The sequence below is a fragment of the Hippocampus guttulatus genome, chromosome 12, assembly GCF_054856545.1.
Source record: "Hippocampus guttulatus isolate MCC_2025c chromosome 12, RoL_Hgut_1.0, whole genome shotgun sequence".
Classification (NCBI taxonomy): Eukaryota; Metazoa; Chordata; class Actinopteri; order Syngnathiformes; family Syngnathidae; genus Hippocampus; species Hippocampus guttulatus.
In genome coordinates this window covers 1,799,777-1,825,885 of record NC_141272.1, presented here as the reverse complement: position 1 = coordinate 1,825,885, position 26,109 = coordinate 1,799,777, and the positions used below count along the sequence as shown (strand labels likewise).

Sequence of the window (26,109 nt, the reverse complement as noted above, 5' to 3'; positions counted from 1 at the left end):
AAAACTGTGTCCCAACAAGCAATGTGGCATCTGCAAGTCAAAGGGATTACACGCCCAGACATCAGATATCATCCCCCGCCTCCTTCCGTTCGGCCGTGACACACAATCCTCAAGTTGACGTGTGTCAAAGCTGCCTTGACTCTCACCTCCATTCAGCGTTACTCCTAATTAACTTCTCCGCAATTCGGATTCTCTCTGGGCGCCCGCATCTTCCATTCGCCATTTTACAGTGTTTCGCAAAAGAAAGTACCTCGGTACTCTTTTTTTTTTTTTTTGCAAGCCGTGCAGGAAAGAGAGCCTTGATTTGAGGAGGAAGAAGCGGCAGCTGCGCGGCATGGCAAGGTCAGAGGCTGCTAATCCGCGGCCTCATTCATGCCAGATTAAAAACCTGCCCCCAGTTCTGATTAAGAACGCAGGGTTAGAAGATTAAAGAGCGGCAAACAAAACCAAAGCAGTTTAAGACCAATCCTGGAATTCATCAGAATACCAAAACCTTAAATCGGTCGTGAACAAAAACTCGATCTGCCAGTTTTCACTCCACTTATCATATCTTTTTAACTGATTAAAAAAAAAACAATTTGATATTGTATCATTGTAAGTCTTTGTCGCTTTAGCTTCTTGCTTTCGGCTGTGCTTACTTTTCGCAATTACACCAGCGATTATCCCTCTGAAAGGCAAGAGTTGCTAGCAAGGATTAGGAAACAGGGGGATTAGAAATTAATTAAAACATCTGGAGCTTTGTCCACTTCCTACGCTAAATCACACCACATACGTGCTAATAGAACGCACAAGTAAGTATACCTTACAATTTTTTCTGCCCAGAATCGGCTACAACAATCGCCAGTGGACTGTACTGGCCCAAAAAAATAGCTTGCATTATTCAGACCACCTTTGATCTGCAACAGTATTGGATTTTTTTTTTTTCCGCAGGGGTCTGAGTGTCACATGGAGAAAAACACAATAGTTGACTATCATTCCCAACATAAGGTCCTTAACCTTTTTTTGTGACACAACATTAATCGTATAAGCCGTTAAGCGACTGTATCCTGATTACACGCCGCGCAGTCTCCTTTGAACCTCATTTTCGGCGGCTAGTATTCCGTTGACAGGATTATCGAAAGGAGGACCGTAACACTAAAACGTGTCAGCCAAGTGAGAGAGGCCAGAGGATTGATCGACCCAAGGCTAGCAAAGCGAGCTAACACCCTTGTCTCTTGCTACTTGAGATTAGCCAACAGTTTACTACACGTGGAGCAGCAAGCTTTTTTGTTTGTTTGTTTGTTTGTGTAAGCAGCACTTACTCACGCCTACTTGGCGCTCAGAGGGATTGATCTGAAACGAGTTTTAGTTTAAAAATCGTCTCGTATCAGTTCATGCTCGGTCAAAAGTGAAAACTTCACTGACATTGTGAGTCACAATGGCAGCGTCAGATGGCTGCCCTCTGGCTTCAACCGCGAGGAGACAATTGTTAGACTGTCCGATATAAATCCGTGGGAGTAGCGCCAGAACAAATGACTGGACGGTTATTTCGCATTTTTGACACACTACGCCGCCGCACGAAAGAACGTCGAGTTAGAATAGATAGAATCCATTATTTTCAACCAGCAAACTTCGCTCGAACACATTTTCACAAAACTCAAGAAGGAACGTGTGGTAAATTATCCCTTTGTTTATTATCCCGCATTTTTTCCCAACACTGCCCCCTGGTGTTTCGGAATGTCAAGTATAACGTACCAGTGAGCTCAAATTGTACATTTAATTAGCAATTCATAGAAATTTATTGGCTGGTAGTATACAGCAAAGCGGTTTGATCGTCTTAATAACCTTTAGCATGCCAAAAATAAGACAAAGTTTGCAGTGATGTCATTTGTGTAATCATGTGACCCAAACAGTTCGTGCGTTATTTGGAAATGGTGGCAAACGGGGAACAAAATAAGAACGTCAATACAGCAATACGAAACAAGCAGCAATCAAAGGGTTAAAAGGGTGTCATGTTTTTCACAGATTTCCTTTTTCTTCATTCAGAAACAATTCTGACGCGACATCTTACATGCTCAAGAGAAAAATGACACACAAACTTGATAAATACAATAAATTTGAAAAGCATATTCACTGATAAACAATGTTTTGAAAAGTAGTCGCAGAAGAAAAAAAACAGCAGTTGAATGCCTTTTCATCATGACTTGACCACCCCCCCCCCCAAAAAACAAAACAAAACATGAAATACATTTTGTTCCACACGCACACAAAAAAGGTACAATTTGTGTTTTTGTTTTGCATAAAAACAGAAAGGCCATGATAGTAAAGCATCATGATGTCAAACGCTGACCAGAGTCTATTATCCCTCCTCCCCAGCCCCCCAGGACTTTTTAATGTATTCTTTCAATTAAAATATTCATGAGCTCTACATCAAAACTACAGAAAACACTCAACTCTGCGATTAAAAAGTTTTTATTGTAACAATGTAGTTCACCACATTTGGACATTTTCCGTCAACCTCCGAAAGGCGGTGCCCAAACGCGTGCGGCGTTCAAGTCCTCGGGCGCGTCCTTCAAAAACGGAGCGCGTCAATACTTGTTGTGCCACTCGCACTGGCCGACGCTCACCTCCTCGATGTCCAAGTTTTTCCTGGATTTGTAGATGAACTCTCCGATAGCCACGAAAACGGAAAGGACCAGTCCGGCCGCCAGCACGATGAAGATACCGCCGATGTTCTCCACGCCCAGGGCGCTGGCCTCTTTGCTGTCCTCCTCGGGGCAGCCGTTGCCACGCCACCACTTCTCCTTCATCATGTGCAGCTTGCCTTCCTCCTGAAGCTGCAGGATGGCGATGGTCACTTTGTCTCTGTAAGGGGAGCCTGCGGAAGAAAGTGCAACGCTCTAGAGCACGGCTGTCCCAACTCATTTTTGTCGTGGGCCGCATTGTAGTTTTGGTTTCCCTTGGAGGGCCGTTACGACGGTGAATTTTGGGAAACCACATACCTCGACGTATGACATACACGGCGAGCAACAAATAGATGGGTAACGGGTTTGGACCTCAGAAGTCAAAAATCGGAGGTCAAGAAGAACGGATTGTTCAAACATTCTCATTATTACATTATATACAAGACAATTTGAAATTTTGTTTCAGACTTTAGCAAGCATCATTGAATTGTTTTCGCGGGCCCAATAAAATAATGTGGTGGGCCAGATCTGGCCCCCGGTCCTTGACTTTGACACCTGTGCTCTAGAGCAACCGAAGCGACGAGGCCTCATCAGGTCGTCAGACGTTGGTGCAATACTGAAAACTACGCTTTGTATTCAGTTCTTCTGATTATATGAAGCGCATTGAGTTACCTTTTGTATCAAATGTGTTGAATTGAAATAAAGCCGCCTGGATTGAAAATTCACATTTTTCACAACTGATGGCATTGGCTTGTCTTGTGTTCCTGGTGCTCATTTGGTGGAGAAAATCTCGAGGACCAGTTTGTCATTGAAGGACTCCTGAAAGTGGCCAAAATCTCACAAAAATGTCTGATTCCGTCACCCCCCCCCCCCCCCCCCCCTACGTGGCTTTTTGAAACATTTTGGCGAGTCTATTCCGGAAAGAAATGTCTGCAATTGGACTTTGGAGTCTCCATTTTGAAAGAATTCCACAAGCTACTGCCGAGCCTAATTTTCATCCAAATTTGATGTTGCCCCATCAAGCGCTCAAAATGTCACCCCAAAAAATTCCAAATCAGGGCTATGTTAGGTACCTATTGGTGTCCCCACGCCGTAGCCCTTGGAATCTATCAGACCGCCAATCTGCGTGAGGTTGCAGTTGCGCTGGCTGATGTACTCGATGCTCGTCGACTCCATCAGGAGAGCGTAGTCGGTCGTGAGGACCCTCTGGATGCCCTCGCGGTTGTTCTTCACCAAGGCAGTGTTTTTCCGGCTACTCATGAAGGCCCACATCTTCTCGTAGGTCGAGATCTTGGATTTCTGTCGCGGTGAGAGCCAAACGTCTTGACGGGTTGAACAAACAGCTCAACATCATCGACAAAGACAAAAAAAACAATTTTTATGTGGGCCTGAAAACTTTGACCGTTGTGGTCAGTATCATAAGACTGGAAACTTGTTCAATGTCCGGATACACGAACCCCACCCACTATTTATAGTTTTTGTGCTCAGACAAATTGCAGGCTTTCATGATGACGCTTACCTTGAAAAAGGTCATGGTGGATCCGTCTCTGACCGCGCCGTACTCGATTTTGGTTTGCTTGGCCAAGTCGTCGGCGGAGTCGATGGGCGAGTCCATCCTCTCCACCGTGAGAAAGGCAGCCAAGTTAGCGGTGTAGGAGGAAATGATGATCAGCGTGAAAAACCACCAAATTCCGCCAACTATCCGGGTGGACAGGGCCTTGGGCATCAGCTCGGAACCTGAAAGACGATGATGGCGAGGCGTCACAAACGACGGCGACCCGCGCCGATACCGTTGAACCGACAAGCGTACCTTGCTGCATGAGTGCTCCAACTCCGAACCACACGCTGTTTATGAGGGTGAAATTGTTTTCAACCACGTCCGAGTCCGGGTTGCAGGGGTGAGGATTGTACCACTCGTACGGCGTGAACCTAGAGAGTCGAACAGTCGCAATTCAAAAAATATATACAGTACTGCAAATGTCTGTGTGTGTACGTGTGTGTGTATATATATATATATATATATATATATGAATACGAATGTATGGCCAGACCGATGGTCGAGTGGTTAGCACGGTTCGATCTCGGCTCCGGCCTTCCTGTGTGGAGTTTGCATGTTCTCCCCGGGCTTGTGTGGGTTTTCTCCGGGTTCTCCGGTTTCCTCCCGCATTCCAAAAACATGCATGGCAGGCTGATTGAACACAGAAATTGTCCCGAGGTGGGAGTGTGAGATCGGATAGTTGTTCGTTTGTGTGTGCCCTGCGATTGGCTGGCAACCGGTTCAGGGTGTCCCCCGCCTGCTGCCCGAAGACGGCTGGCTGGGATAGGCTCCAGCACCCCCCGCGTCCCTTGTGAGGATAAAGCGGATCGGAATATGGATGGATGGATATGGGGATGTATATATAAACTGCCACACTGACTCCTCCCCCACATATGTTGATACGGATATACTTTTGACGTGACTAAGTCATAGTCATGTTTTGTAACGCTGCAGCTCGTGGGAACCAGTTTAAGAACCACCGCGAAGACGCAAATAAACGAACGTCACCTGGCAATGACAAAGAGCACGCAGCTGACACCGAGGCAGGCCAGCAGCACATACATCCAGATATCCGGGGACAGCGGGTTGAGGAAGGAGAAGACGCCCGGGTTGGTGCCGTTGGGTTTGTGATAGAGGATGCTGATGCCCAGCGTCATGAAGGGCTTGGAGAAGTCGATCACTTTCTCCCGCACGTAGGTGATGGTGAGGGGGGCCACCGCCAAGTCGGCTACCTGCCAATCGTCATAAGAGTGTCGGGATCTTTCCGAAAGTGATTCTCAAAAGTCTACACACCCCTGTTGAAATGCCAAGATTTGTGATCTCAAAAGAAGAGAAGAGAAATACTCCAAAGCCTTTCTGCATTCATGTCACCTCTGACTCAACTTAAAAAAAAAAAAAAAAAAGAAATATTTTCGAGCGTGGAAGTAAAAGTACAGGCAACAGATCTTGTGGGGGTTGCACAAGTGTACACACCCTCTTGTAGCTGGAGACGTGGCTCACTTCAGAAAGAACCGATGACATTCAAACTCATGTTTAACGGGAGACGGCGCACAACTGCTGCCATTTAAAGTGTCTCTGATTAACCTTAAAAAATAAAATAATCAGCTGTTCTATGTTGACCGAATACGTAAAAAACTCTCCCACAAAATAAATACCAGAGTAGAATACAAACCCACAATAATCTACTGAAATAATACTTTGTCGCAAGTACTTACATGGTCGATGAGCTCGCGCACCATGCCGTTCCACTCGCCTTTGTCGTTCTGCGCGCCATATTTCCCGTCGGACACCAGCTTGACCTCGTAGGAGAAGCCCAGGATGTTGGAGAGCTCCTTGAGGAGGTCCAAGCAGTATCCCTCGAAGCGGTCGTTGCCGTACAGTGGCTTGTCGGACTTCTTGTACATCACGTAGGGATTTTCCTGAAAACGCCAACGCCTTCCGTTTTGCAAACAGTTCACCATGTCATTACAGTGAACGACTATTCCTGAATTAGCGACTTTTCCAGCAAAGCCCTGGCCAAATCGGAAAGTAGCAGTTGTTGTCAAGTGTGTATGTTGAAGTGACGCGTCTCAACTGGTATACTGTGTTTGCATATTGGGGAGGAGCCAAGTTTAGCCTGGGTTGTTAGCGGAAGTTACAGAGTCTTGGTTTTTGAAATGACATCATCTATTTTTTTTGTGGAAGATGTATTGAAATTATATGAATATAGGCAATAATAAAAATGTTCAAATGGAGGAGGGGAGGGTCAATGACTCGAGTTAATTTTTGTTATTTGCGGCAGAGGTGGGTCCCTTTCTTATTTACCGTACCAGAATAGTGGTGACGATGAGGGTCCTGTTGGCCATGGAGTCGGTGATATTTGTGCTGGAGTCCTTGTTGTTTTCTGTTAAATTCAGGCCCGTCTGGGAGTTCCAGACGCCAATCTGTAACCGACAGAGTGTGAAGATTGACAATTTAACCGGGCTACAAAGCTTTGGCTGAAGCGACACCGAAGGGGAAAGTCATCAAAGCACAACAAGAGAGAGAGACCAGACGGGGTGACAAGTCTATAAGTGAACAGCGTTACTATTACTGTCTGTACCGAAGTACCGACCTTTTTCCACACTTTATTCAGGCGATTGTTGCCTGCGATTGTCTTGCAGAAAAAAAAAAAGGAAAAGCATTTTTAAATGGAGGGCATTGGATGTGTCAAGTATAATTGGAGTAAAACGAAGTGAATGACTTGTTGACTTTGAGCTGCAGTGTCATCTCGTAACGAGCATACAGTAATGTCAGCTAAAAATTAAAAGAGTGCTGCATTGACAGTCATCATAAAAGTTTGAAGAAGCGTATTGAAAGGAGACGTGTAAAATGGAGTTTTGAACTGCCGGCATTTTGACTGATCTTTCAACACCCACAAAATATTGTGTTCCGTTGACAATGTAAGCGCCAAACTTAGCAAAGGAAGAGTTGACTCTCTTCTTTCTCTTTTCAGTTCTTTAGTCATCAGCAGTCGAAACATGGATTGGTTTCACTCAAAGCACCGGTTTCTGACCAAAATGCGGAGAAAAGCAAATTCTTGCAAAAACATGACAAGCAATAATATGACGGATGCTGACGTGGCAAATCTGAGATTCACCGCCCCATCCTTATCGTCTACTCAAAAGCAGTGCTTATCTCAAATCCAAAGCGATACAGCGTCGCCATCTGCAGGAATCTAGTAGTCATTACAGTCATTTACAAACTTGATATTTCACAAAACCTTATCCACGCCTATGCCTTGAAAAACATACTCCATGAAGATAACTCGGTGGCAGCACACGGTTAGATTTCAGTTGATGAAATAATGGTGTGCAGTATGTTCTTGAGGGTATTTTGTCGAGCCACTCATGTAAACCGCTTTCAGTTGTTCAAAGAAAAATCCCAATATGTCTCCTTTAACTTATTCATGGTGAGCCTTGGATGTTTGTTTGTTTTTTAATGTTTATAGGCATGAATGGTAGCGAATGAGTGAGTTGGTACAGGACAGGTCATTGTTCAAAAGGTCAAATATTCCAAACTGACCAGCACAACATGAAAAATACTTTTTTTTTTTCTCAATATTTTAATTCCTGCTTAAGAATCAGTTGAGACAAAATGTAAAGCGGGAGGGGACGGTTCACCTTCTCCAAGCCGTCCTCCTTCAGGCTGATCACGTCCAAATCAAAATCTTTGCGCAGGCCGTCTGTCTTGTTAATGACGATTTGTCCTGTTAAGCCATTCCACTGCGCCTGTGCGAAGAAGCGGGACAGCCAATGAATCTCAGTCATTTTTTTTCTTTTCGTGATGGTCAGAACGCAAAATGCTACATCCAGTTTACCGCAGAAGCCCGAGTAAATGAGTATGAGGGAGACGATGAATAATTGATGAGTGAGTGGTGCTGCATTAGGTCCAATCTTGGAGATGACGGCTTGTTGCGTCCTAATGGCCCAAATCTACATTGGCTGGACATTTCAAGCGTGTGTTTGTGTGTGCCTGTCGTGTGCCTCGCAGATGATGATGTAAATGGAGCAGGCGGGCAAGCCCCCCTCCCGTCTGAGCGCGGAGAGCGCTGGGTCGGCAGCGAGGCTCATGAATGCACTCGTCGCTAATGAAGCGAGCTCACTTGATCACAAAGCTTTTATCCGAATGAGGCACAAATCGTCCGTTTTTTTTCCTTGTAATGTTGCTCACACATCTTGATGTCCTCACTCCCTTGAAAATGTCGCCATTTGTTCGTTTGCACAATTTGGAAACTTTTGCGGAGGAAAAAAAAACCTGGCCCAAGTCATAGGCTGTGTAATTTTCGTCCAGAACCGGATGCATTTCTCAGTCATAATGCATGCATTTGAATTCCAAAGTAAAACAAACATAAATACAATAGTATTTGCGCATCAATTCGGATCGTTACTACAGGTGTAACAAAAAAAAACAAAAACAAAAAAAAAATTGAATTGTTTTTGAGTTGACGGATCGAATGATGACATTTTAAACCTAAAATAGACCATTTATTGTCACCATTTGACATGTCTATTCATTTTATTAAATGGATATCTAATTAGGATGAAAATATTTTGATTTGCAGTCATTTATCTTTTAAACGAGAATGCATTTGATTTGGTTTTGTGTCGCTAATTAGGAGTGACACAACCTCAAAATGAGACTCAATCAATCTTGTCATCATTATTATTATTATCATCATGAAAATAAATGGATTCCCAAAAGTCAAAGGTAAGCTCACGTACGGAGGAAATAAACGGCGACGTCAAAGTGTCGCGCTACTCACGTCTTTGAGCATGTTCATGAAGCGCGGGCCGAAGCGCCACGGCTTGTGTCGGTGGCACTGAAGCGAGCTGACGGTGATCTGGGCGGCGCGTTGCGACGCCGCCGCCACCATGTACACGGCGTCGTACATCAGAGACGCTTCCGTCTGCAATCACACACATCTTCCGACTCACTTTTGCTCATGTCATCAATTCAGCATCCTCACAAATCAAGATTGTGAAATAACGGAGCACGACTGAGCGCAATCAGAACCTCCCATTAATTCTTTCTCAAAATAGATGTTTGTGTGTTTACATGGATTCTCTCAGTGATTCTGTTTCAATTTTCATTTATTTATTTTTTTCGGGGGGGGGGCAGCCTTTTTTCACTTCAAAGTACAGTATAGTTCACAAACAGGATTAGCAACCAGGCAGGGGGAGGTTGGGTGTTAATTATGTCATTAATTTTGTTTACCAATGCAAGAGCTGTAAATAGCGCGAGCTTTTAATGACCCTCATTAAAGCAGATAAACAACTTGTGGATCTGCTTCGCGAGCTCTTAGACCGTCCTAATGCGTCCTATTTATTGTTGGGTGGCGCACCCCCTTTGAGCGTCAAACTTCTCGGAGAGTCGATGTGCCTCCGTGGCCGACGTCTTTTGAATTTCTTGTGAATGTAGGCCCTGGAAAATGTCACCGTCAAATTAAAAATGCGTTCTGCCCAAAAGTGTAAGGAATTCACACGATAGCAGGCAGCAAAATAAATGGAGCTATTTCCTCGACACGAAAACAGTTGTGAAACTGTCGTAATCGCAGTCGTCTTTTTTACCATCGCAAAAAGCAAGCATGGAAAGAGTTTTAAGCTCTAAATCTTAGAACTCGTAGTTCTAAGATTTACCGTCATCATGCCTTCCATCATTCCCATCTCGGCCTTGGAGGGGGCCTGCAGCCGCTCCATGGCCCACCTCTCCACCACCGAGGCCACTTTGGGGTTGTCGATGTTGAGCAGCCGGAAGCCCGTCATGTTGACACCACTGTAGCGGTACGGCTCCAGGTCCAGTGCAAACAGGTCCTGCGGGGAAAGACATTCACAAAACTTCGCTTTGCTAGCGTGGGAGACAGTTGTTTTGTTTTGTTTTGGGGTTTTTTTGTCTATTGAGCCACTGGACGGTTATCATTGATACCATACGTGTCTAAATTGCCAGCTCGTGTGCGTAGTTTTGACTGTGTAGGTTTTGAGGTGGGCGGAGGTTAGCATGACGCGCAATCACATCAACGAGATGATCCGACGGGGTTGTGAGTCTGCATTTCCTCATGCGTTATCATTGATACTGAGCAGAGATCACAAGAAGTAGGTGATGCCTCTACTTTGCAAGATCATTAGAGCTCATTGGAAGATCTGACATTGTGTTGGCGAGCGTGCATGTGAGCAGACCTACTCGGGGCGATCACTTTGTGGATTAATTTGAGTCCCGCTTGCCTGCTTACCAGCGTGGTGAAGAAGAAGTGGTAATATTCTGTCATCATCCCCATGGACAGGATCTGCAAAGGGTTGAAAGGCAGAATGCTTTGTAAGGAAATGCGGCGCCATGCCAAGCTTGTGATAAAGTTGTACTTGACTTGATTCGTTTTCGCGACAGGTTTCGTTTCTTAATATGAAGTTCCAACTCTGCCAGTGGTACGGGCGGGAACACACAATTGACAATTTGGCTCATCCTCCGCGTGGTCAGTATTAAGCCAAAAGCTGCTAAAACGTCTCTTAATTTTTTTGTCCCGACACCAGAAATACTTGAGATAAACATTCCCAAATGAGGGCCCTAAAAATGTGAAAAATCTCTTTGGGGGTTCATTCGAGAACCTCTGCTGTGGCGCGTTGGTGATCTTGGAGTCGCTCACCTGCTTGAGGACGTCAGCCGACGTTTGATAGGAGCAGTCGAAGATGACGTAAAACTCCTTCCCCTTCTTCATCTCCTTGAGAAGCGGCCGCGCATCTTTGCTTCCCATTTGCAGCTGGCGGATCTTGATTTTGATGCTGTATCTGGACGGAGCTTTGATCAGCTCTTGCAAACGGATCAGGCCTTCAACCCACAAACATCATGATTACTTCATGTGCTATCTGATTTGACCCGATATCAGTGATCCAGTTTGAACTCGGCGATTCTCACAACCAGTGAAAGAAATCGCAGCCCGTTTTCATTGCAGGTCAAAATGGCGCATTCAATTTGCAAAATTTAGAAACGTTTAAAATGCAAAAAGAATTCTGACAAAACTGTGCACCTTGTGGCAGTTTATTGTCGGCATTCTACTTGTACAAGAGCCCCCAAATCCGAATTAACATTTACTCTGCCACACAATGATTCAAATTTACATTGCGATCACAATTAAAATTCTTCGAATTCGAAAAACGAGAGCTGTGTTTTTGAGCTCCGCTCATTGAGGTTGTCAAGGACAACTGGCATTTACCCTCCTGCATGGCTGCGGGCCAAGCTAACGTGGACCCAAAAATCCCCATCTTATTGCAAGATTTTCGCAACTGACCCGTCGCGTCCTCGTAGACCACGGTAACCGTCTTCCACTTGTAGTACTGCACTATGTCCAGCACGGCTCGACTTATGGAGGCATATTCGGGATAGAGGTTAATGTAGAAGCTGTCTCGGTTGTCCACGGATGGATGCTTCCAGCGCGTCTGGATGTGAGGGACTTCCAGGGCGTTGCAGATGGACTGAACGGCGCTCACCGACGAGCTGTGCGACGGTCCGAACACGGCCCCCACACCTAGTGCCAATTGGTCGCAGGCTGAGGATTGCGAAAGAGGGGGGAAGGGTGGTGGAAAATGATCATCCATCAGTCAAACCCAGGTTTGACAAGAAAGCGCATATACACATTGGAAATCAAACAACGAAGGGCCTAAAATTGAACCTTGAGGCACACCACACATTACTTGGTGGCCTCGCAAGGAACACGTATCCCAAACTTACCGTAAGTGTTCTGTCAGTGAGTTGGTTGGCGCCAACAAAGTAGTCACGTTTTCTTCTTGGGATTTTACGACAAGAACAAACGGTAGCTGTATACTTACCTCTTCTGGAGGCCTCGAAGCTGTCAAAGAGATTTATTCTCTGGACGTCGTAGGTCAACGTGGTGTTTGGCATGAGGGTCCGGTTCCTGTTGATGTTTGTCACTGCAAACTTAAAGGCCAGCTCCTCCACACTGATGGGCTCGGTCTCCAGCGTCTCGAAGATGCCGCCTGGGTGGACGGACACCAGCAAACAAAGCCGTCAAACGGGGCTGCCGCGTGTGAGCCGATAGTAACCCAGCTGAGGCCTTATTAATAGATTGCATTTCAGACACAAGATAACTCAATGCTCTTCACATCATTAAGAGAACAACAGCCGAAAGCATTTACAAAAGATAGATATCAGGTCTTTTGTCTTTCGGTGAGGTGAAGCAGCATGTGGCTCCTCGTCTGAGGTAAATTTCCAACGCCTGTTTTGAGTCTCTCTGAAAACTTGTGTCTTTGTAGTCCAATGTATACGCTAGGTGTGAGTAAGTAGTCCAAAGACCTTGTCTCATCAGAACGTGATGCTACATGTGATCAGATCAGATCTGTGTCTTGGTCTTGGTGAAGCAGCATGTGGTATTTTATTCTACCAGCGCTCCTCTGTTTGCAAGCAACGAACTAAACGTTTCTAGTACTGTAATATAGAAAAATGCATTCATTCATCTAATTTTTTTATTTTAAAGAGGCCGACTCCTCCATATTGCATCTTCGCTTAGAGTGATTATGAATATGACATAATGTTGCGCAGATATGCTCAGGTCATGTCGCTGGAATTTAATCCCATTGAGAGAAAAGCCCCACCTCGGCCAGCCTCATCCTATTTGCGCGGCCTACATTCCGACGCAGCGTTTGGGAAAAGCCCGTTGCCACCGGGACAAGGAGACACACCAGGACGCGCTTACGGGGGGTCACTGCGGGTCGTTTCCGTGGCCTACAGCTCTTGGGAATGTCTTTTGGCGAGCGTGTCGTTTCATAGTTTGCCGAACTTCTTTAATCGGCCTTTGACTCCGGCGCAGCAGATGCGACACTCGGCGAATGTCTTAAGCTCTAAATCTTCCCTCGGGAACATTGATGAAGTCCTCCATCAACACGGGCATCACATTTAGCAAGACGAGAGCAACTCTTTCGAGCGACACGGTGCACGTCACTGCAAAGCGCCACAATCATTGGAATGATCATTTTGCATACGCCTTTACTGTTTCTTACATCGGCATGTTCCAGATTGCTCGACTAAACAATAGTTCATTCCTTAAAAGACGTAAACTCTACAAAAATATCTCCACAACTGTCCAGAGCAGATGCACGCAATGCTTTTTTTGTTTTTTTGTTTTGTTTTTTTATCCATCATGTCCACAAAATGCAGTAGACGAGGTCTTGGGACTTTTTCCAAAACATCTAACAGCCTCATGATCGCAAAACTCCCAAACGTGCGGTCGTTGATAGTTAGCCGGTTTCTGGATAATGAGCCGCATGCTGCTTCACCAAGTCGAAAGCCATTATTATACCATCACGCATTTAGCAGCCCGCTGTGCTGTGGAAACGTTTCAACCTGAAGAAAAAGTCTTTCTACCCGAGGCGAAAAAAAAAAAAAAAGAGTAAAGTCAAGGCCAGACAAAAAAAGAATCCCAAAGCCTTTCAAATGGAAATGAACCTAAACCCTTTTTTTAATGGGCTTATTTCAAATTATAATACAGTTGTTTGTATGTTTTGCACACGGCGACATAGACAAGTACAGGCAGACTCGAGGCCACCACTGTTATGCTTTGTTTTTTTTCCTATTTTCAGTGTTTTTTTTCTGATGCCACCAGAAGGTAGTTTTAAAATGGATAGAAGTAAAAAAATAAAATAAAAGTGGGTGTCAATTGTGTGAGTTTAATCCAAAATACCCAAATTTGACCAAAATCAAACACAAACAATCTGAGGTGGCAGGCGGTGCCCACTTGACGGCAATTGGCATTCTGTCGTGTTGCGACTTGAGTGCGCTACTCGCGTTCTGTATTTCAAGGCAAATAAAGACTTTGAAGTCGGCTGTGACCACTCCCACAGAGGCGCAGCCACCCCCAAAGTCTGCGCTCTTTTGCCAATTTACCAGTCTAACCCGCCTCCACGCAGAGTGATGCCAGGCACTGCGGAGGGTTTAAAATACATTAAAAAAAAACACTTCTTCTATTCTTAACGATTTGAAAGTCACGACTTTGAAGACTCGCTTGTATTTAACGCGTCAGGTGTAAAGCAAATCGGTGGAATCGAACATCACCGTCACATGGCAGTTGGCTTATTTTTCTTGCACTTCACAACACCAGAGAAAAGTTCACTGCACTCGGCAGTTACGTATGAATATGTGATTTAAAAAAAAAAAAACTTCTTTTTCTTTTCACGCAGACCTTGATGGTGAATGACCTTTTTCTCTTGGTGCCCACACTGAGAGCGCCTTGTTGGCTTATTTTTCTTGCACTTCACAACACCAGAGAAAAGTTCACTGCACTCGGCAGTTACGTATGAATATGTGATTTAAATAAAAAAAAAACGTCTTTTTATTTTCACGCAGACCTTGATGGTGAATGACCTTTTTCTCTTGGTGCCCACACTGAGAGCGCCTTGTGCACGCCGCGTCGTTCGCTTTTGAAAAACGAGCTCCCGCCCCAAGCGGCTGCTAGCAGGTCTTGCTAAAACACTTCCGAATTCTGCACACAACCAATTCACGCATCCATCAATCATTTTTCAACCACACACACACACACACACACACATACATATGGCCCAACTTGTCTCTTCCAAGCAGATGGTCCGTTTTGTGCGCGGGGCCAAAATACCCCACCCCCACCCCTTCCCCACTACTATGTAGATTTTCTGATTTACATCTTGGTCGCCGGTGTCTAATCACTCAAACACAAAATGATGCGCAGCCACCGCATGAATAATCTCCAAAGCGCTGCCAACACGAGAGGCGAATACAACAGGAAAAGCAGATTCATTTGGCCTCCTTGTTTGTTTGTGTGGTGCAGAGAGGGAACACGAAATGTAAATTCCAGAAAAAATATTCTAACGGTAGAGTATGTCCTTGTATACAATATCATTTGGATAAAAATGATGAAAGCAGTGTATCCAAAAAGAAAATCAGATCCATAAAATGAAATACCTTTTAAAAAAAAGAAATTATTAGCTGTAATTAATTTTGTTACTTTGGTGGTCTTTTGTAAAAAAAAAAAATAATAATAATAATAATAATAACTTATTTGTATGTCTTTGTTGGTGACTGAATGAACAGTGACAGTAGAAACGTCCTTTCAATGAAAAAAAGAAAAATAAATTGGCACGTGTATTTGTGGGCGTATTATTTTTGATACGCGTGTAGAATAGAAAACATGAAGGAGTCCTAATCATGTTTTTGGTTTGCACCGAGTGAGCAGGGGGGCCTCCTTTTCCTTTCTAATGGCGGTTTGTTTGCGTGTAATTCGGCATAAAACGCGGCTCGCTGGTCCCACTCATAGGCAGCATCAGTTCAAGCTCGGCCGAAGATTTCGAACGGAGCAACTGTACGCATTGAAAGCCTGGAGCTTTTTGTGTCCGAAGCTGATGTCTTTGTGCCGTTTTTCTTTTTTTTTTAAAGTACATCAGGTTCGCTCGATAATCATCACCATCATCATAATATAACAACAATAGTATAATATAATATTGTAATTTATTTTGTCAAATTTAGGAATTGGAGGGGGAGGTTCAGCGACAGGTGGAATTTGCGCAAGCTTTTGTAGGTCAAATTGTGAAACCCCAAAATGAAGATATTTCACAAAAACTGATATGCGCTAGCAAAAAAGTAAAGACAATTTTTTAAAATCATTTTTTGGGACCCATAAATCCACCTCTGATTAAAATTTGCTGGTGATCAGAGGACTCCTTGTCCCAGATGATATCCAGCATCTCAGTTGTACCGCTTCCTCACTCGCAACGTTGCTGCAATGCCTTCAACAAAATCTAATTTTGCTCTGGGCCCCAAGGTGGCGCCAGCCAGCTCTGCGTTCACATGCCTGATGATGATCTCATTCTGCCTCTTCCGTTTTCCAACAAATGAAAAGTAACTGTTGAGGTTCATGAAGCACCCAAACATCAAGCGTGGCTTGAAAAGATTTGCCGCGTGCCAACCAGGCCACAAAACAAGACACAGCAAGCTCGATTGTTGACGGGGGAGGGGGGCATTAGAAACATCTCGATAGCGCAACTTCATTTGCTAATTGTATTCATCTGTGTCGCTGCGTTTTTAAGGAAGCGTTCGGATAAAGTGCAGCAGAAAAAACTTCAGCCGACGCATTTTGGAAGTGAACAAAATGCGTGTCTATTTTTTATGAGGCGTATCGCAGATTCCGTTTGCAGGCGACAAATAGGTCACTGCATCCACGAGATGAATGAATGGCCTTTTGGGGGGGGGGGCGGGGAGGGAGAGTGCGGGGGGGCTCAACATGCCCGGAAATTCAGCAAGCACGGGAGGAGTAGAATGTGCCCGCAACACGACCCCAACAAATTCACTCCGTAGCGCCCCCTGGAAAGTTGGGGGCAAAAAAACAAATTCCCTTCCCTCAGTTTGACCTGTCAAAGTAAAAACCCACGTAGGGAGGCCCGGGCCGAAATCGAACCCAGCGCCTCAGCGCTCTGAGGCGGATTTGTGAACCGTCTGACCGCCGTGCCGCCAATGATAGACGTACCCACCTAATTTCGTCCTAATCGGTGAAACTGGTGCCTACGGCTAGTTTTCACTACGAGGTACGGTTTTTGGGGATCAAAAAAAAAAAAAAAAAGATTTTCACCTTGATACACAAGCTTGGAAAAAAAAAACCCAACTGGTGTGGGGTCGGTCATGTTGTGGCTCATCAATATAAGTTAGCGTTTGTCTTGACTGCATTATTAGGTCGGACTGTGCTGTGGGGCAATGCATGCTGGGAGGTCAGGAAAACAAGAGCGCTGCGGGGAGACTGCGATCGGCCTCGAGCGCCACACTTCTGTTGCCTCCTTCGGATGGAGACTGAACAGCGACAGCAAGCCTTCATTTGAAGTCAGATATTTTGGGGGGAGGGGGGGGAGCATTTTCGTTTTCTACATTTGTACGGAGCTCGCCGATGAGTATTGTACCGCATTTTTGCAACCCACGTGTGTCGTGCAATGTGCTCTGAATCTCCACGGTAAGCTACGGCGTTACTTTTTCCAAAGCCATCAGACTACAATGACTTTTCAAATATCACAAAATGTGACTACGCAGAATAGATACATAATAGATGGCGGTTGAATGTTTAGCACGTCCACCTCACAACACAGCCCGCAGAGGTCGTGGGTTCAAATCCTATCCCAGCCGTCTTCCGTACAACCTGAACCGGCTGCCAGCCAATCGCAGGGCACACATTGACCAACGACCGTTGACGCTCACGGTCGCCCCTCGGGACAGTTTCGAATGTTCCGTTAACCTGCCACGCATGTTTTTGAAACGCGGTAGGAAACCGGAGTACCCCGAGAAAAGCCACGCAGGCACCCGGTGAACATGCAAACGCCACACAGGAGGAAGGCCGGGGGCCAGGAATGTCAAGTACGGTCACACGTCGCCCCGCTACAATTTTGTGGTTTACCGATGCCGATCGTACCATCGCGAGCCGATTCGATCGCAATAGCTTGGCGGAGACGTGACCCAATGAACCCTTGGGTCGACTCGCACTTTCGCTCTCGTAGAAGGGGGAGTCTTTTTGGGTCGAACGGGACAACGGTGTAGTGTTCGACTTTCTCCCCCAGCCCGACAAGCCAGCGACCGCGACCCATCTGACTTGGGCGCACGCCAGCCTCGGACTGAATGAGGCGCTCCAAAGCCATCGAAGATCCCCGTTTGATGTGCGGCACTGAGCTCTCTCTGTTGGTCTGGCGAACCCCGACACACGCGGAGTGAAAATGAGGAGGACGTTTGGCTGGGTTGACACATGATCCAATGGCGCCACGGAATTGCCGATTCGGTCGCGTTGGCAAATACAGACGAGCCGACATTCCGTTCGCTCGTCCGCTCTGACTTTCCGCAGAATGAAGATTAGTGTCGGTTGTTTCAGGATTTGTCGTTATTACGGGAAGAGCGAAACGACGACACCTGCCAAAGCGGAGGGATGTTAATTGGAGTGAACGTGGCAGCATATGGGCCAGATTAGCGCGGGATGAGAATGACAAAGATTAGGCCAGGCCCGCCCTTGATTGAGACGGATTAACGACACGGAGCGCAGATTGAGACGGGAGAGAATGGGGAGGCGGCTTGTCCGGTTTCACAACTCCAGGCGGTGCGACCGAAGCGCCGTCCTGCTGGCCGTTGAGGGAATTTCCTCCCCCTGCGAGGTTTTGGCTTTGATCGAAATAAACCTGCTAATCCAAATGGACAGAAGCTTTCACATCACGGTGAAAATTCATTTCCAGGTTTGAAGCTTGCGAGACCTGACCGACCGCTGCTAAGACATATAAATCGGTATATCAAGTGCACGCATGTGTTGTTTTACAACGACACTAAACAATATTTATCATTTCATATGTAGCTGTGGATGCAATAGTAAAGCTTCCCGTCTCTGTCTCCAAAATGGAGGCAAGCGATGACGTACATGGCAAGTGAATCGTAGTGAGGTGAGACTCTGACTGTCCAAAATGTCCCGACATTTTTCTTTTACTCTCACCGACGTTCTTTTGTGATGTACGTTGCAGCGGACCTTAGCATCCGTTGTTTGTTGAAGTTGTGGCGATTCTTTGCCGTGAATTTGTAAAGATAAATCGTCCATGTTTGTGGTGGATTTTACCCTCACATCAGCCAAAACTAAATTGAAATCTAAACTGTTTTGAATCCAGGTCTGTTCCACATTTGCACGTTTTGGCAGCAACGCGAATGCGGCGTGGAATTAAATCCACAAAACCTTTTCAAATGGTGTAAAATCTCACCAGATGATCTCACCACGTCATGGTTCCAATTAAATGAGGGTTCCGTTTTATGCCGATCCAGATTGAATTTGGATTCTTCAGGAAAAAAAGGATTATATAGAACAGGAAAATCCATTTATAGGTGACACATTGGAAAGAGAAAACTTAACCAGGAATCTAGACTATTTTGAATCCAGTTCCTATCCGGATTTGCCTATCTGGGTTTCCTATCCGGATTTGCCTATCTGGGTGCAGTGTAAACGCAACACGGAAAAATCCGATAAACCTGTTTGTCATAATTGATTATGACAATCAAGCGAGTACTAGGTTTCGTCATAATCCAATTTGAATTTGCATTCAAGAGAGGAAAACGCTTCAATAGAACAGTGGAAGCTATTTGGAGGCGACACATTTCAAGCCTTGGCTTCAAGCCCGAGTCCTCCTGTTGAGAAAGTCTTTTTTTATTTTTGTCTTTGTGATGCAACGTGCAAGCAGACTCTCCTAATGAAGCACATTTATCATCGCTTGCATCAGCTCTAAAAGGACTAATTACACGGCCTTCCTCGTCAACTTTCAAAGCGCTCATCCGTAAACTGGGGACGGATTTCAAAGTGTCCGTGCGCCCCCGCTCGCAATTGCTCGTGGATCTGTTTCCCGTGGCCGCGGGCCAAAAGGCGAGCAAGTGTGCCAGCCGCGATGCGTTCACGTGCATCGGCAGTCCTCCTCTGACCCGCGGAGTGGATTAACGGGATCTCAATCTCGTTGTGCCCAAACGCAGCGAGCGACCTCGCCGTGATTATTGTCATGATGATTATTTGGGGCGAAATACAGAAACCTGAAATAATCCAGTCCGGTACCATGATAGTATAGGAGTCAATTAAAATGTGTTTTTATAATGTGACATCAATCACATGTTCCAAATGGAATCTTGTGGGGGGGTGTTTTGAGTTTGATGCCGTTCATTTTGTATGACCAAAAATACACATCAATGCAAAAATGTACTTTTTATAAGCTAGTTTTTTTATGGCACCGCGACGTGCTCGTTTAATAAAAAAATAAACCCGTCCTCTATAAACTGAACTGGATAAGGCATTTCGACTATTTTGGTGGCCTCATTGGAAGGAGCGACACAGTCCAAATATTGAAACGTCTTTCGGTGTGACGCAGCGCCGTTGTGCATCGTTGCAATTGCAAAGTACAAAGTTCTCATTTTAAATGGGGTGAATGTCTTTGACGTTTCATGTTATTCCACTTCATTGCATACCTTTTTGAATTCACTTATTTCCACATTTTAGTCAAATTCAATTACATGTCAAATCTACAAAACCATTGTATATATTTTTTCTTGAAGTTATCAGTTTTTCCATTCACTTATTTAAGCCAAATTAAACAATTTAAAAACTTAAAATAAGTAACACATTAAATGTAATGATTTTTAAAATAACCATCATGTTTAAAATGCACCTAGAATTACATAATTTTAAATTGTTTAATTTTAAAAAGCACACGAAATGATTTTACAGATATTTTTTTAAACTATTCAATTAAACGACCTTAAATGAACAAATGCCCCATTTATGTGCACAAAAGTGACGGAACACGCTTAAAATATGTCAACGTGCATATAAGTGTAGCTCAGTTGTGTCCTCCTTTTTGCACCGCTTAAAACAACAAACGCTCCAATTATGACTTAACAACAGCAACAATAATCAATATGCATCTTTCCCCAAGCAACCGATGTCAAGGTAGAATGAGTCCGGCGTTTTGCAAGGGAGCCAAAGCGACTCTTGGCCTCCGTCACTCACCAATCCGGAGGACCTGCTGCCAACTGAGCCACAAGTCCGCGAATAAGTAGAGCAGAGACAACAGCAGCCCTCTCCTCTTCGCCATGGTCCTCCCCGGGGGCTCCGCTTCAGCATGGAGGTCAGTTTTCCGCCCAAGTCATGCTGACACCTCGCCAATCCAAGTATCCTTAACCGTCGCAATCAACTGGCCCCTTACCCGCATCGTCGCCTCGCTCATTGTGAGAAGGAAGAAAAAGAAAAGAGGGGGGGGGGGGGTGGTGAAATCACCAAATTCGACGTTGAAGTCCTTCATGCGTGACACGGGTGTTGTTTTCCATGTTCAAGTCGCATCCCCTTTTTTTTTTCCCGGCGCACGCTTGAATTGAAGGGTGCAACTGAGGAGGAGGACCGCTTAGATGCTCCGGCTGTCAAGGCGGCACGGATAGGAAATACTGTTTCCCGCTATGGATTTCAAAATAAAATCGAGCCGGAGTAAATGAGCTGGAAATACACCGGCCGTTCAGAAAAAAATCCCGATGGCCGCCCCTGAACTCATCACGCCATTCAAACTGTGAGATTGAAACATTATTTTGAGATTGGGCACAGTTGTCACCCCACCTTGTAAATGTGCACTTCAAATACGCGACGTGGCAGGGCATCAACAGGGTTCCACCAAACCAACCTCTGTTGAAATGAGGCTGCTCACTGAGATTTTGCAATATTCAGCCTTAAAATATTTCTACAGGAGAGCACAGCAAGTCGTTTTACTTTGCTCTTGAAAGGTGGCATCCTCTATCGCCCTCACAAGTGCATCTCTATCAGGTGGTAAATCCCGAGTAACAGCCCATATCAGAAGGTCATTTAAATCGTCGTCGGTGTGCCCTCCAATGGACATAATTAGCAAATACATTTACGGGCCAGTAAAACAAAAACAAAACAAGTTCTGTTTACTGTACTTAAGTCGATTTTTCAGAAATATGTTTGAGTGCAGTATTTATATTTCTGAAGACTTTTTCTTGTTTACTTGGGATTTTTTTCCAACCTTTTCAGATGATGGCACGATGTAAAAAAAGCACTAATCAAGTTTAGTCGAGTCAAGGCAAGCCAGATTATTTTGTATAGCCGTTAAATTAGAAATTATATTCTGCAAACTAGTTGAGGGGCCGACCGACCACATTTCAAACTAAGTTAACATTTATTCTGAAACAAAGCGTTCCTCGTTTCCGTCTGGATTTCTGCTCCTTGCCGCCGACTTGACGCGGCCGGCCGGGCCAAGCCTTTCCCTCCCGTGCGGGCGCCCCAATTGAGGACACTGGCGAGCTGGCTGACACGGACATGAAAACATGGATACGTCGTGAAGATTAACTTCAAATCTGCTAGCGGTCGACCTCGACAACGTCTTTGCTTGGATACACCGAGGAATGATGATTAAATCTTTGCCGCGCTGCCGATGCGGGAGGCGGAACTCAAACGTAATCTTGGCAACTGCCGCTTGCTGCCTTGAAGATTAAGCGGGCTCCTCAAACTGAGGTCCGCGAGCTCTAAACTCTGATATGATTTTGACCCCCCCCCCCCCCCCCCCCACCATAATATGAAATCCCATTTCTCGCTCTCTCTTTCTGTCATTTCTCATGTCGACTTCTACAAGTGAGGCAAGGCAGAAAAATAATTTTGGGTCAAAAGTTTGGAACGTGGCTAAATCGATGGTTTTGCAACGTCTATATTGACAGCATGTCACCGGCAACTGACGTAGTGATTGCTTGTGAAATGTGAAAATGGCTTTGCTCCTGTCTACGTGTGTTTTTAAGTGTCAATCGGCCATCACTTCGCGACCAATATATTGCATATTGATTTTCAGCCGCAACAAAGAGCTTTATTTACCATCACAGAACAATAAGGCAACAGAACACATCATGTAAAACATGGACACCAACAGCTACGCCTTGAACTGAATTCAGCTGAATTTGCTTCACTTGTTCAGAGAAGTTTTTCCCATTTTTGAACCCAAAAAGTTTTCAATTAATCCGTCTGGAATGATCCATTTGATACCATGTCCCCAAAATGTTACTTGTTTCTCTTAAAACAGTACGGTAGGGAAATATGTCACCTTGCAACTACTTTGAAATGTGGTTTTGTATAAATAAATAATAAAAACTAAACATCATCTTGATGACCACTTCATTGATGAAAAATTCATCACGAGGTTCTAATTTGTAGAGAATAACGGCTGCTCAAATGTTCGCTCAAACTGAAAAGAAATTGGGGATGGACAATGAGAGGCGCAGTCCAGTTTCATTGTGTGATTTGGCGCTACCAGGTGGTGAGTAGTAGCACTGCAGATGATACTCTCCACAAATTGCAAATATTTCAGTAGCTTATTCACAGCTGATGTATTTAACCCCCGAATCCAATTCAATAATAATAATAATAATGTAATTACGGAGATTGTTACATTTTAGTTGTATTTATTTTTCCTTTTTTTTTTTTAAACCATTGTTGACTTCGTATTACTTTGTCATCAGACACTTGTGAATTTTAAGATGTTACCGAAATTATTGCCTGTACGTAGTACATTTTTACAACAGTGACAATTTGTCCCATTTTGTGGGCAAATTAGTTGTAAATCTCAACAAAATGGCATCCCGCGTTCCACCACGTGTTAGCCTCCACCGTTTGTTCTTCATTAACACAAACCATAAGCATACGTTGTCAAAACGTAGTCACGGTTCACCATTCGCCTGTTAACCAAACTCACCTATTCGCTGTTATTAGTCAAATCTGTAGCGAGTAATAAAATATATTATATATTATATATATATAAAATATATAAGTTTGGCGCTACCTTATGGTGTCAATAGGCAAATGCAAACCTTTTAGGGTCCGCATCAATTTCTCACGTATTTTCGCTGCTCGCGGCAAGTTCCACCGTAGCACAAGACGAAGCAAAAACAGGGTTCAGGTATGAAATCGCAAAGCTTTGTTTCAAACCAACATGAATACGCTGCAATGGTTGCATTTTGTTCAGATGTACATGCCTGGGCTGCTCCCGTTGTAAGATGACGGATCAATTCTGGATGATTTATATGGAATGAAAACAGGCGTTTGAGGTGCGGGGTGGAAGCTGGATTGATAGGACATGCTGGGGTTGCACGTGAGTGTGTATGGCGTGCTGTTGTGGCTCAAATATAAGGAGTTGACCGGCGTGTAGATGCTCCCCAGCGGGTTTGAGTGCCTCAGGGACGAATGTTGGGCCGCGCTGCCTTGATACGAGCGGGAGGTGCTTTCGGTCGGGTTGAGCACGACGGCGTCACTCTGATTGATGAGATATTGACTGTTTGGGCCTTGCTGGACGGCGTAAGGTGTGATGCCGGAGAGACTCCGGATAGGCTGGTAATCCATCACAATGGGCTTCCTCAGCACAGTGGGGTGCGACACGTCCGAGGACCTTTTGTCCGACATCCGCAGACCGCAGAGGAACAACAAGCCGGAGCTAAAGAGAAAGGCGCCGGTCACCCAGCCGATGTAAAGCGCGTCTCCCAGCTCCCTCCTCTGGGCGTCGATCAGCAGAGGGTTGTAGAAGTCCCGGATGATGACGTGTCCCGTCCATGACACGGGGATGAAGACGCAGACGGAAGCCAGGAGCTGCATGCCGCCGGCAACCGACAAGATGGCCGCATTGACTCTGTCGTTACCGCGGAAGCAGGAAGTGCAGCGCAGTCCCAACGTAGCCAACAGGAGCCCCAGTCCCGACAAGGCCAGGGAGCAGCACATGAGGCCCCTGGCTGCCTGGAGCTCGGCGGGCAAAAACAGGAGGGAGTCGTACACCTTACACTGCATCCTGATGTTGGCTTGCCTGTAGCAGTTCATCCACAAGCCCTCCCAGCGGCTTTCCATCACCACGATGTTCTCCCCGATGAAGGCCGTCACCTTCCACATGGGCATTCCGGTGGTGGCGGCCGCCCCGATCAGCCCCACCAGGCCTACGCACACGGCGGCGAGCTCGCAGATTCCTTTGACCATCGCGTCCGCGGTCCGGCTATGTTTGGATCCCAAACGAGGAACTAAATGCTCAAGGCCATCCTCCCCCCCCCCCCCCCCCCCCACACCCAGTCCCAGTGTAAGGCAGCCTGTCAGCGATGTGCCCGAGGCTCAGCTGATGCGTTTGTGTATAGTCACATGAAGCTTGTTGTGGGAAAACGGCTTCACGGGAACCTGGTTGGCTGAGACCCATGAGGGTACCACGCTGCTTGTTTTGGGTTTGCTGCTCCTCTGGCTGTATGCTGCTACGTCTACCGCAGCAACCTCACTCTTTATGAACTACCACGACGCTGCACTTAGAGACTGAACAAAAAATATTCTATTGATCATCAGAGTGCGACTGCCTTCGTACATGTCTCAGCCACATATAATTTTTTTTTTTTAAAAAGTCAGCGCCACGCTAGCAAAAATAAGTCGAAAACAAAAGTCTTTGAAGAGCTACAAAACGAGAAAAGAGCCAAATGGTTTCCAGAGTAACAATCGCTCAAACATAACCTGGAGTGGAGTTCCCCTGGGAAACGTTTGAAGTCCACTAATTTTATATATGAAAGTTGAACCAAAACTCCTCTTGGGTGAACTCTTGCCTAAATATAAGACAAAAGTACAAAGTGCTCAGCACTTTAAACACAACCAGTAGATGGATAATTGAGCTATAGTTTTATTTCACATTACAAACTAAGCATATTAAAAAACAAAAATGTTTTTAAGATGGTTCAGTTCACCTACATGCCCACTTCCTTGATGAATTTGAATGACCTGCATATAATCCAGCAGTTTGCTCTTGGACTCGGTAACAATGCAAAACAGTTGAACCCCCCCAGTCCCCCCACTCCCTCCCTCCACATTGTGGACTCTTTTGTATCTTCATTCCAAGCCACTTGCAAATTGCGGTTACGTGGCCCTGCTTATCGGGCTACCAGCGCTCTCTTGGCAAAAAACGTCCACGCCTTAAGCAAGCAGTCGCTCTCGTGACGACAACTTGAGGAATAGGCCGCTGATTTGGTCAGACTTGGGGTAAACACCCCAAAAAAAAAAATCCTGCCCAATAACACGAGTTGGCCGTCTAACTATTATCTATGACATGTGAGCCAATGGAACCACTTATGTCTTTATTTTAGAAGAAGTTGCGTTTATACATGTACAGCAGATAGCTTCACACGCAATGAGATGATGTCAAAAGGTGAAAAAAGTCCTTGGAGAGAGCGCAGCGACTAGAAACACTTCTCAGGTGCAGTCTTTGTGTTGTCTGTCATTGGAATGCGTACAGGTCGATGTTGTTTTGAGTGTATAGAAGCTCGGCAAGGGTGTCGGACTCATTTTCCGCATGGGCCAGATTGAAGGCATATTAACAT

The 26,109-nt window shown here is 45.3% G+C and overlaps 2 protein-coding genes across 3 annotated transcripts; both read right to left on the bottom strand.

The window, feature by feature from the left end:
• Positions 1-1,654: 1,654 nt before the first annotated feature.
• Positions 1,655-22,191, bottom strand: LOC147196911 (glutamate receptor ionotropic, kainate 1). Of its 2 annotated transcripts, XM_086124816.1 has the most exons (16): positions 20,741-22,191; positions 12,036-12,203; positions 11,498-11,755; positions 10,856-11,037; positions 10,448-10,501; positions 9,858-10,031; positions 8,984-9,127; positions 7,842-7,949; positions 6,794-6,835; positions 6,510-6,623; positions 5,916-6,119; positions 5,209-5,432; positions 4,474-4,592; positions 4,183-4,400; positions 3,737-3,962; positions 1,655-2,857 (listed from the first exon to the last, which is right to left on the bottom strand). In XM_086124816.1, the coding sequence occupies exons 1-16, from the start codon at positions 20,823-20,825 to the stop codon at positions 2,568-2,570; spliced, it is 2,610 nt and encodes an 869-aa protein (XP_085980942.1). In that variant the 5' UTR covers positions 20,826-22,191; the 3' UTR covers positions 1,655-2,567. The 2 variants fall into 2 exon arrangements, with proteins under 2 accessions (XP_085980942.1, XP_085980943.1); XM_086124817.1 differs by lacking the exon at positions 6,794-6,835.
• A 375-nt stretch (positions 22,192-22,566) lies between these two features.
• Positions 22,567-24,789, bottom strand: LOC147196910 (claudin-8-like). The gene has a single exon (XM_086124818.1). The coding sequence runs from the start codon at positions 24,737-24,739 to the stop codon at positions 23,741-23,743; it is 999 nt and encodes a 332-aa protein (XP_085980944.1). The 5' UTR covers positions 24,740-24,789; the 3' UTR covers positions 22,567-23,740.
• Between the last annotated feature and the right edge of the window lie 1,320 nt (positions 24,790-26,109).

Bases quoted from the DNA above. Each gene is read 5' to 3' on its own strand.
- LOC147196911 (XM_086124816.1), bottom strand. From the start codon at position 20,825: ATGGCGAAGAGGAGAGGGCTGCTGTTGTCTCTGCTCTACTTATTCGCG. The intron at 10,032-10,447 runs GTAAGCAGGCAA...CTTTCCCCGCAG, and splicing joins ACTTCTTCTTCACCACGCTG to GACCTGTTTGCACTGGACCT. The intron at 2,858-3,736 runs GTACCTAACATA...TTTCTTCCGCAG, and splicing joins CGGCGTGGGGACACCAATAG to GCTCCCCTTACAGAGACAAA.
- LOC147196910 (XM_086124818.1), bottom strand. From the start codon at position 24,739: ATGGTCAAAGGAATCTGCGAGCTCGCCGCCGTGTGCGTAGGCCTGGTG.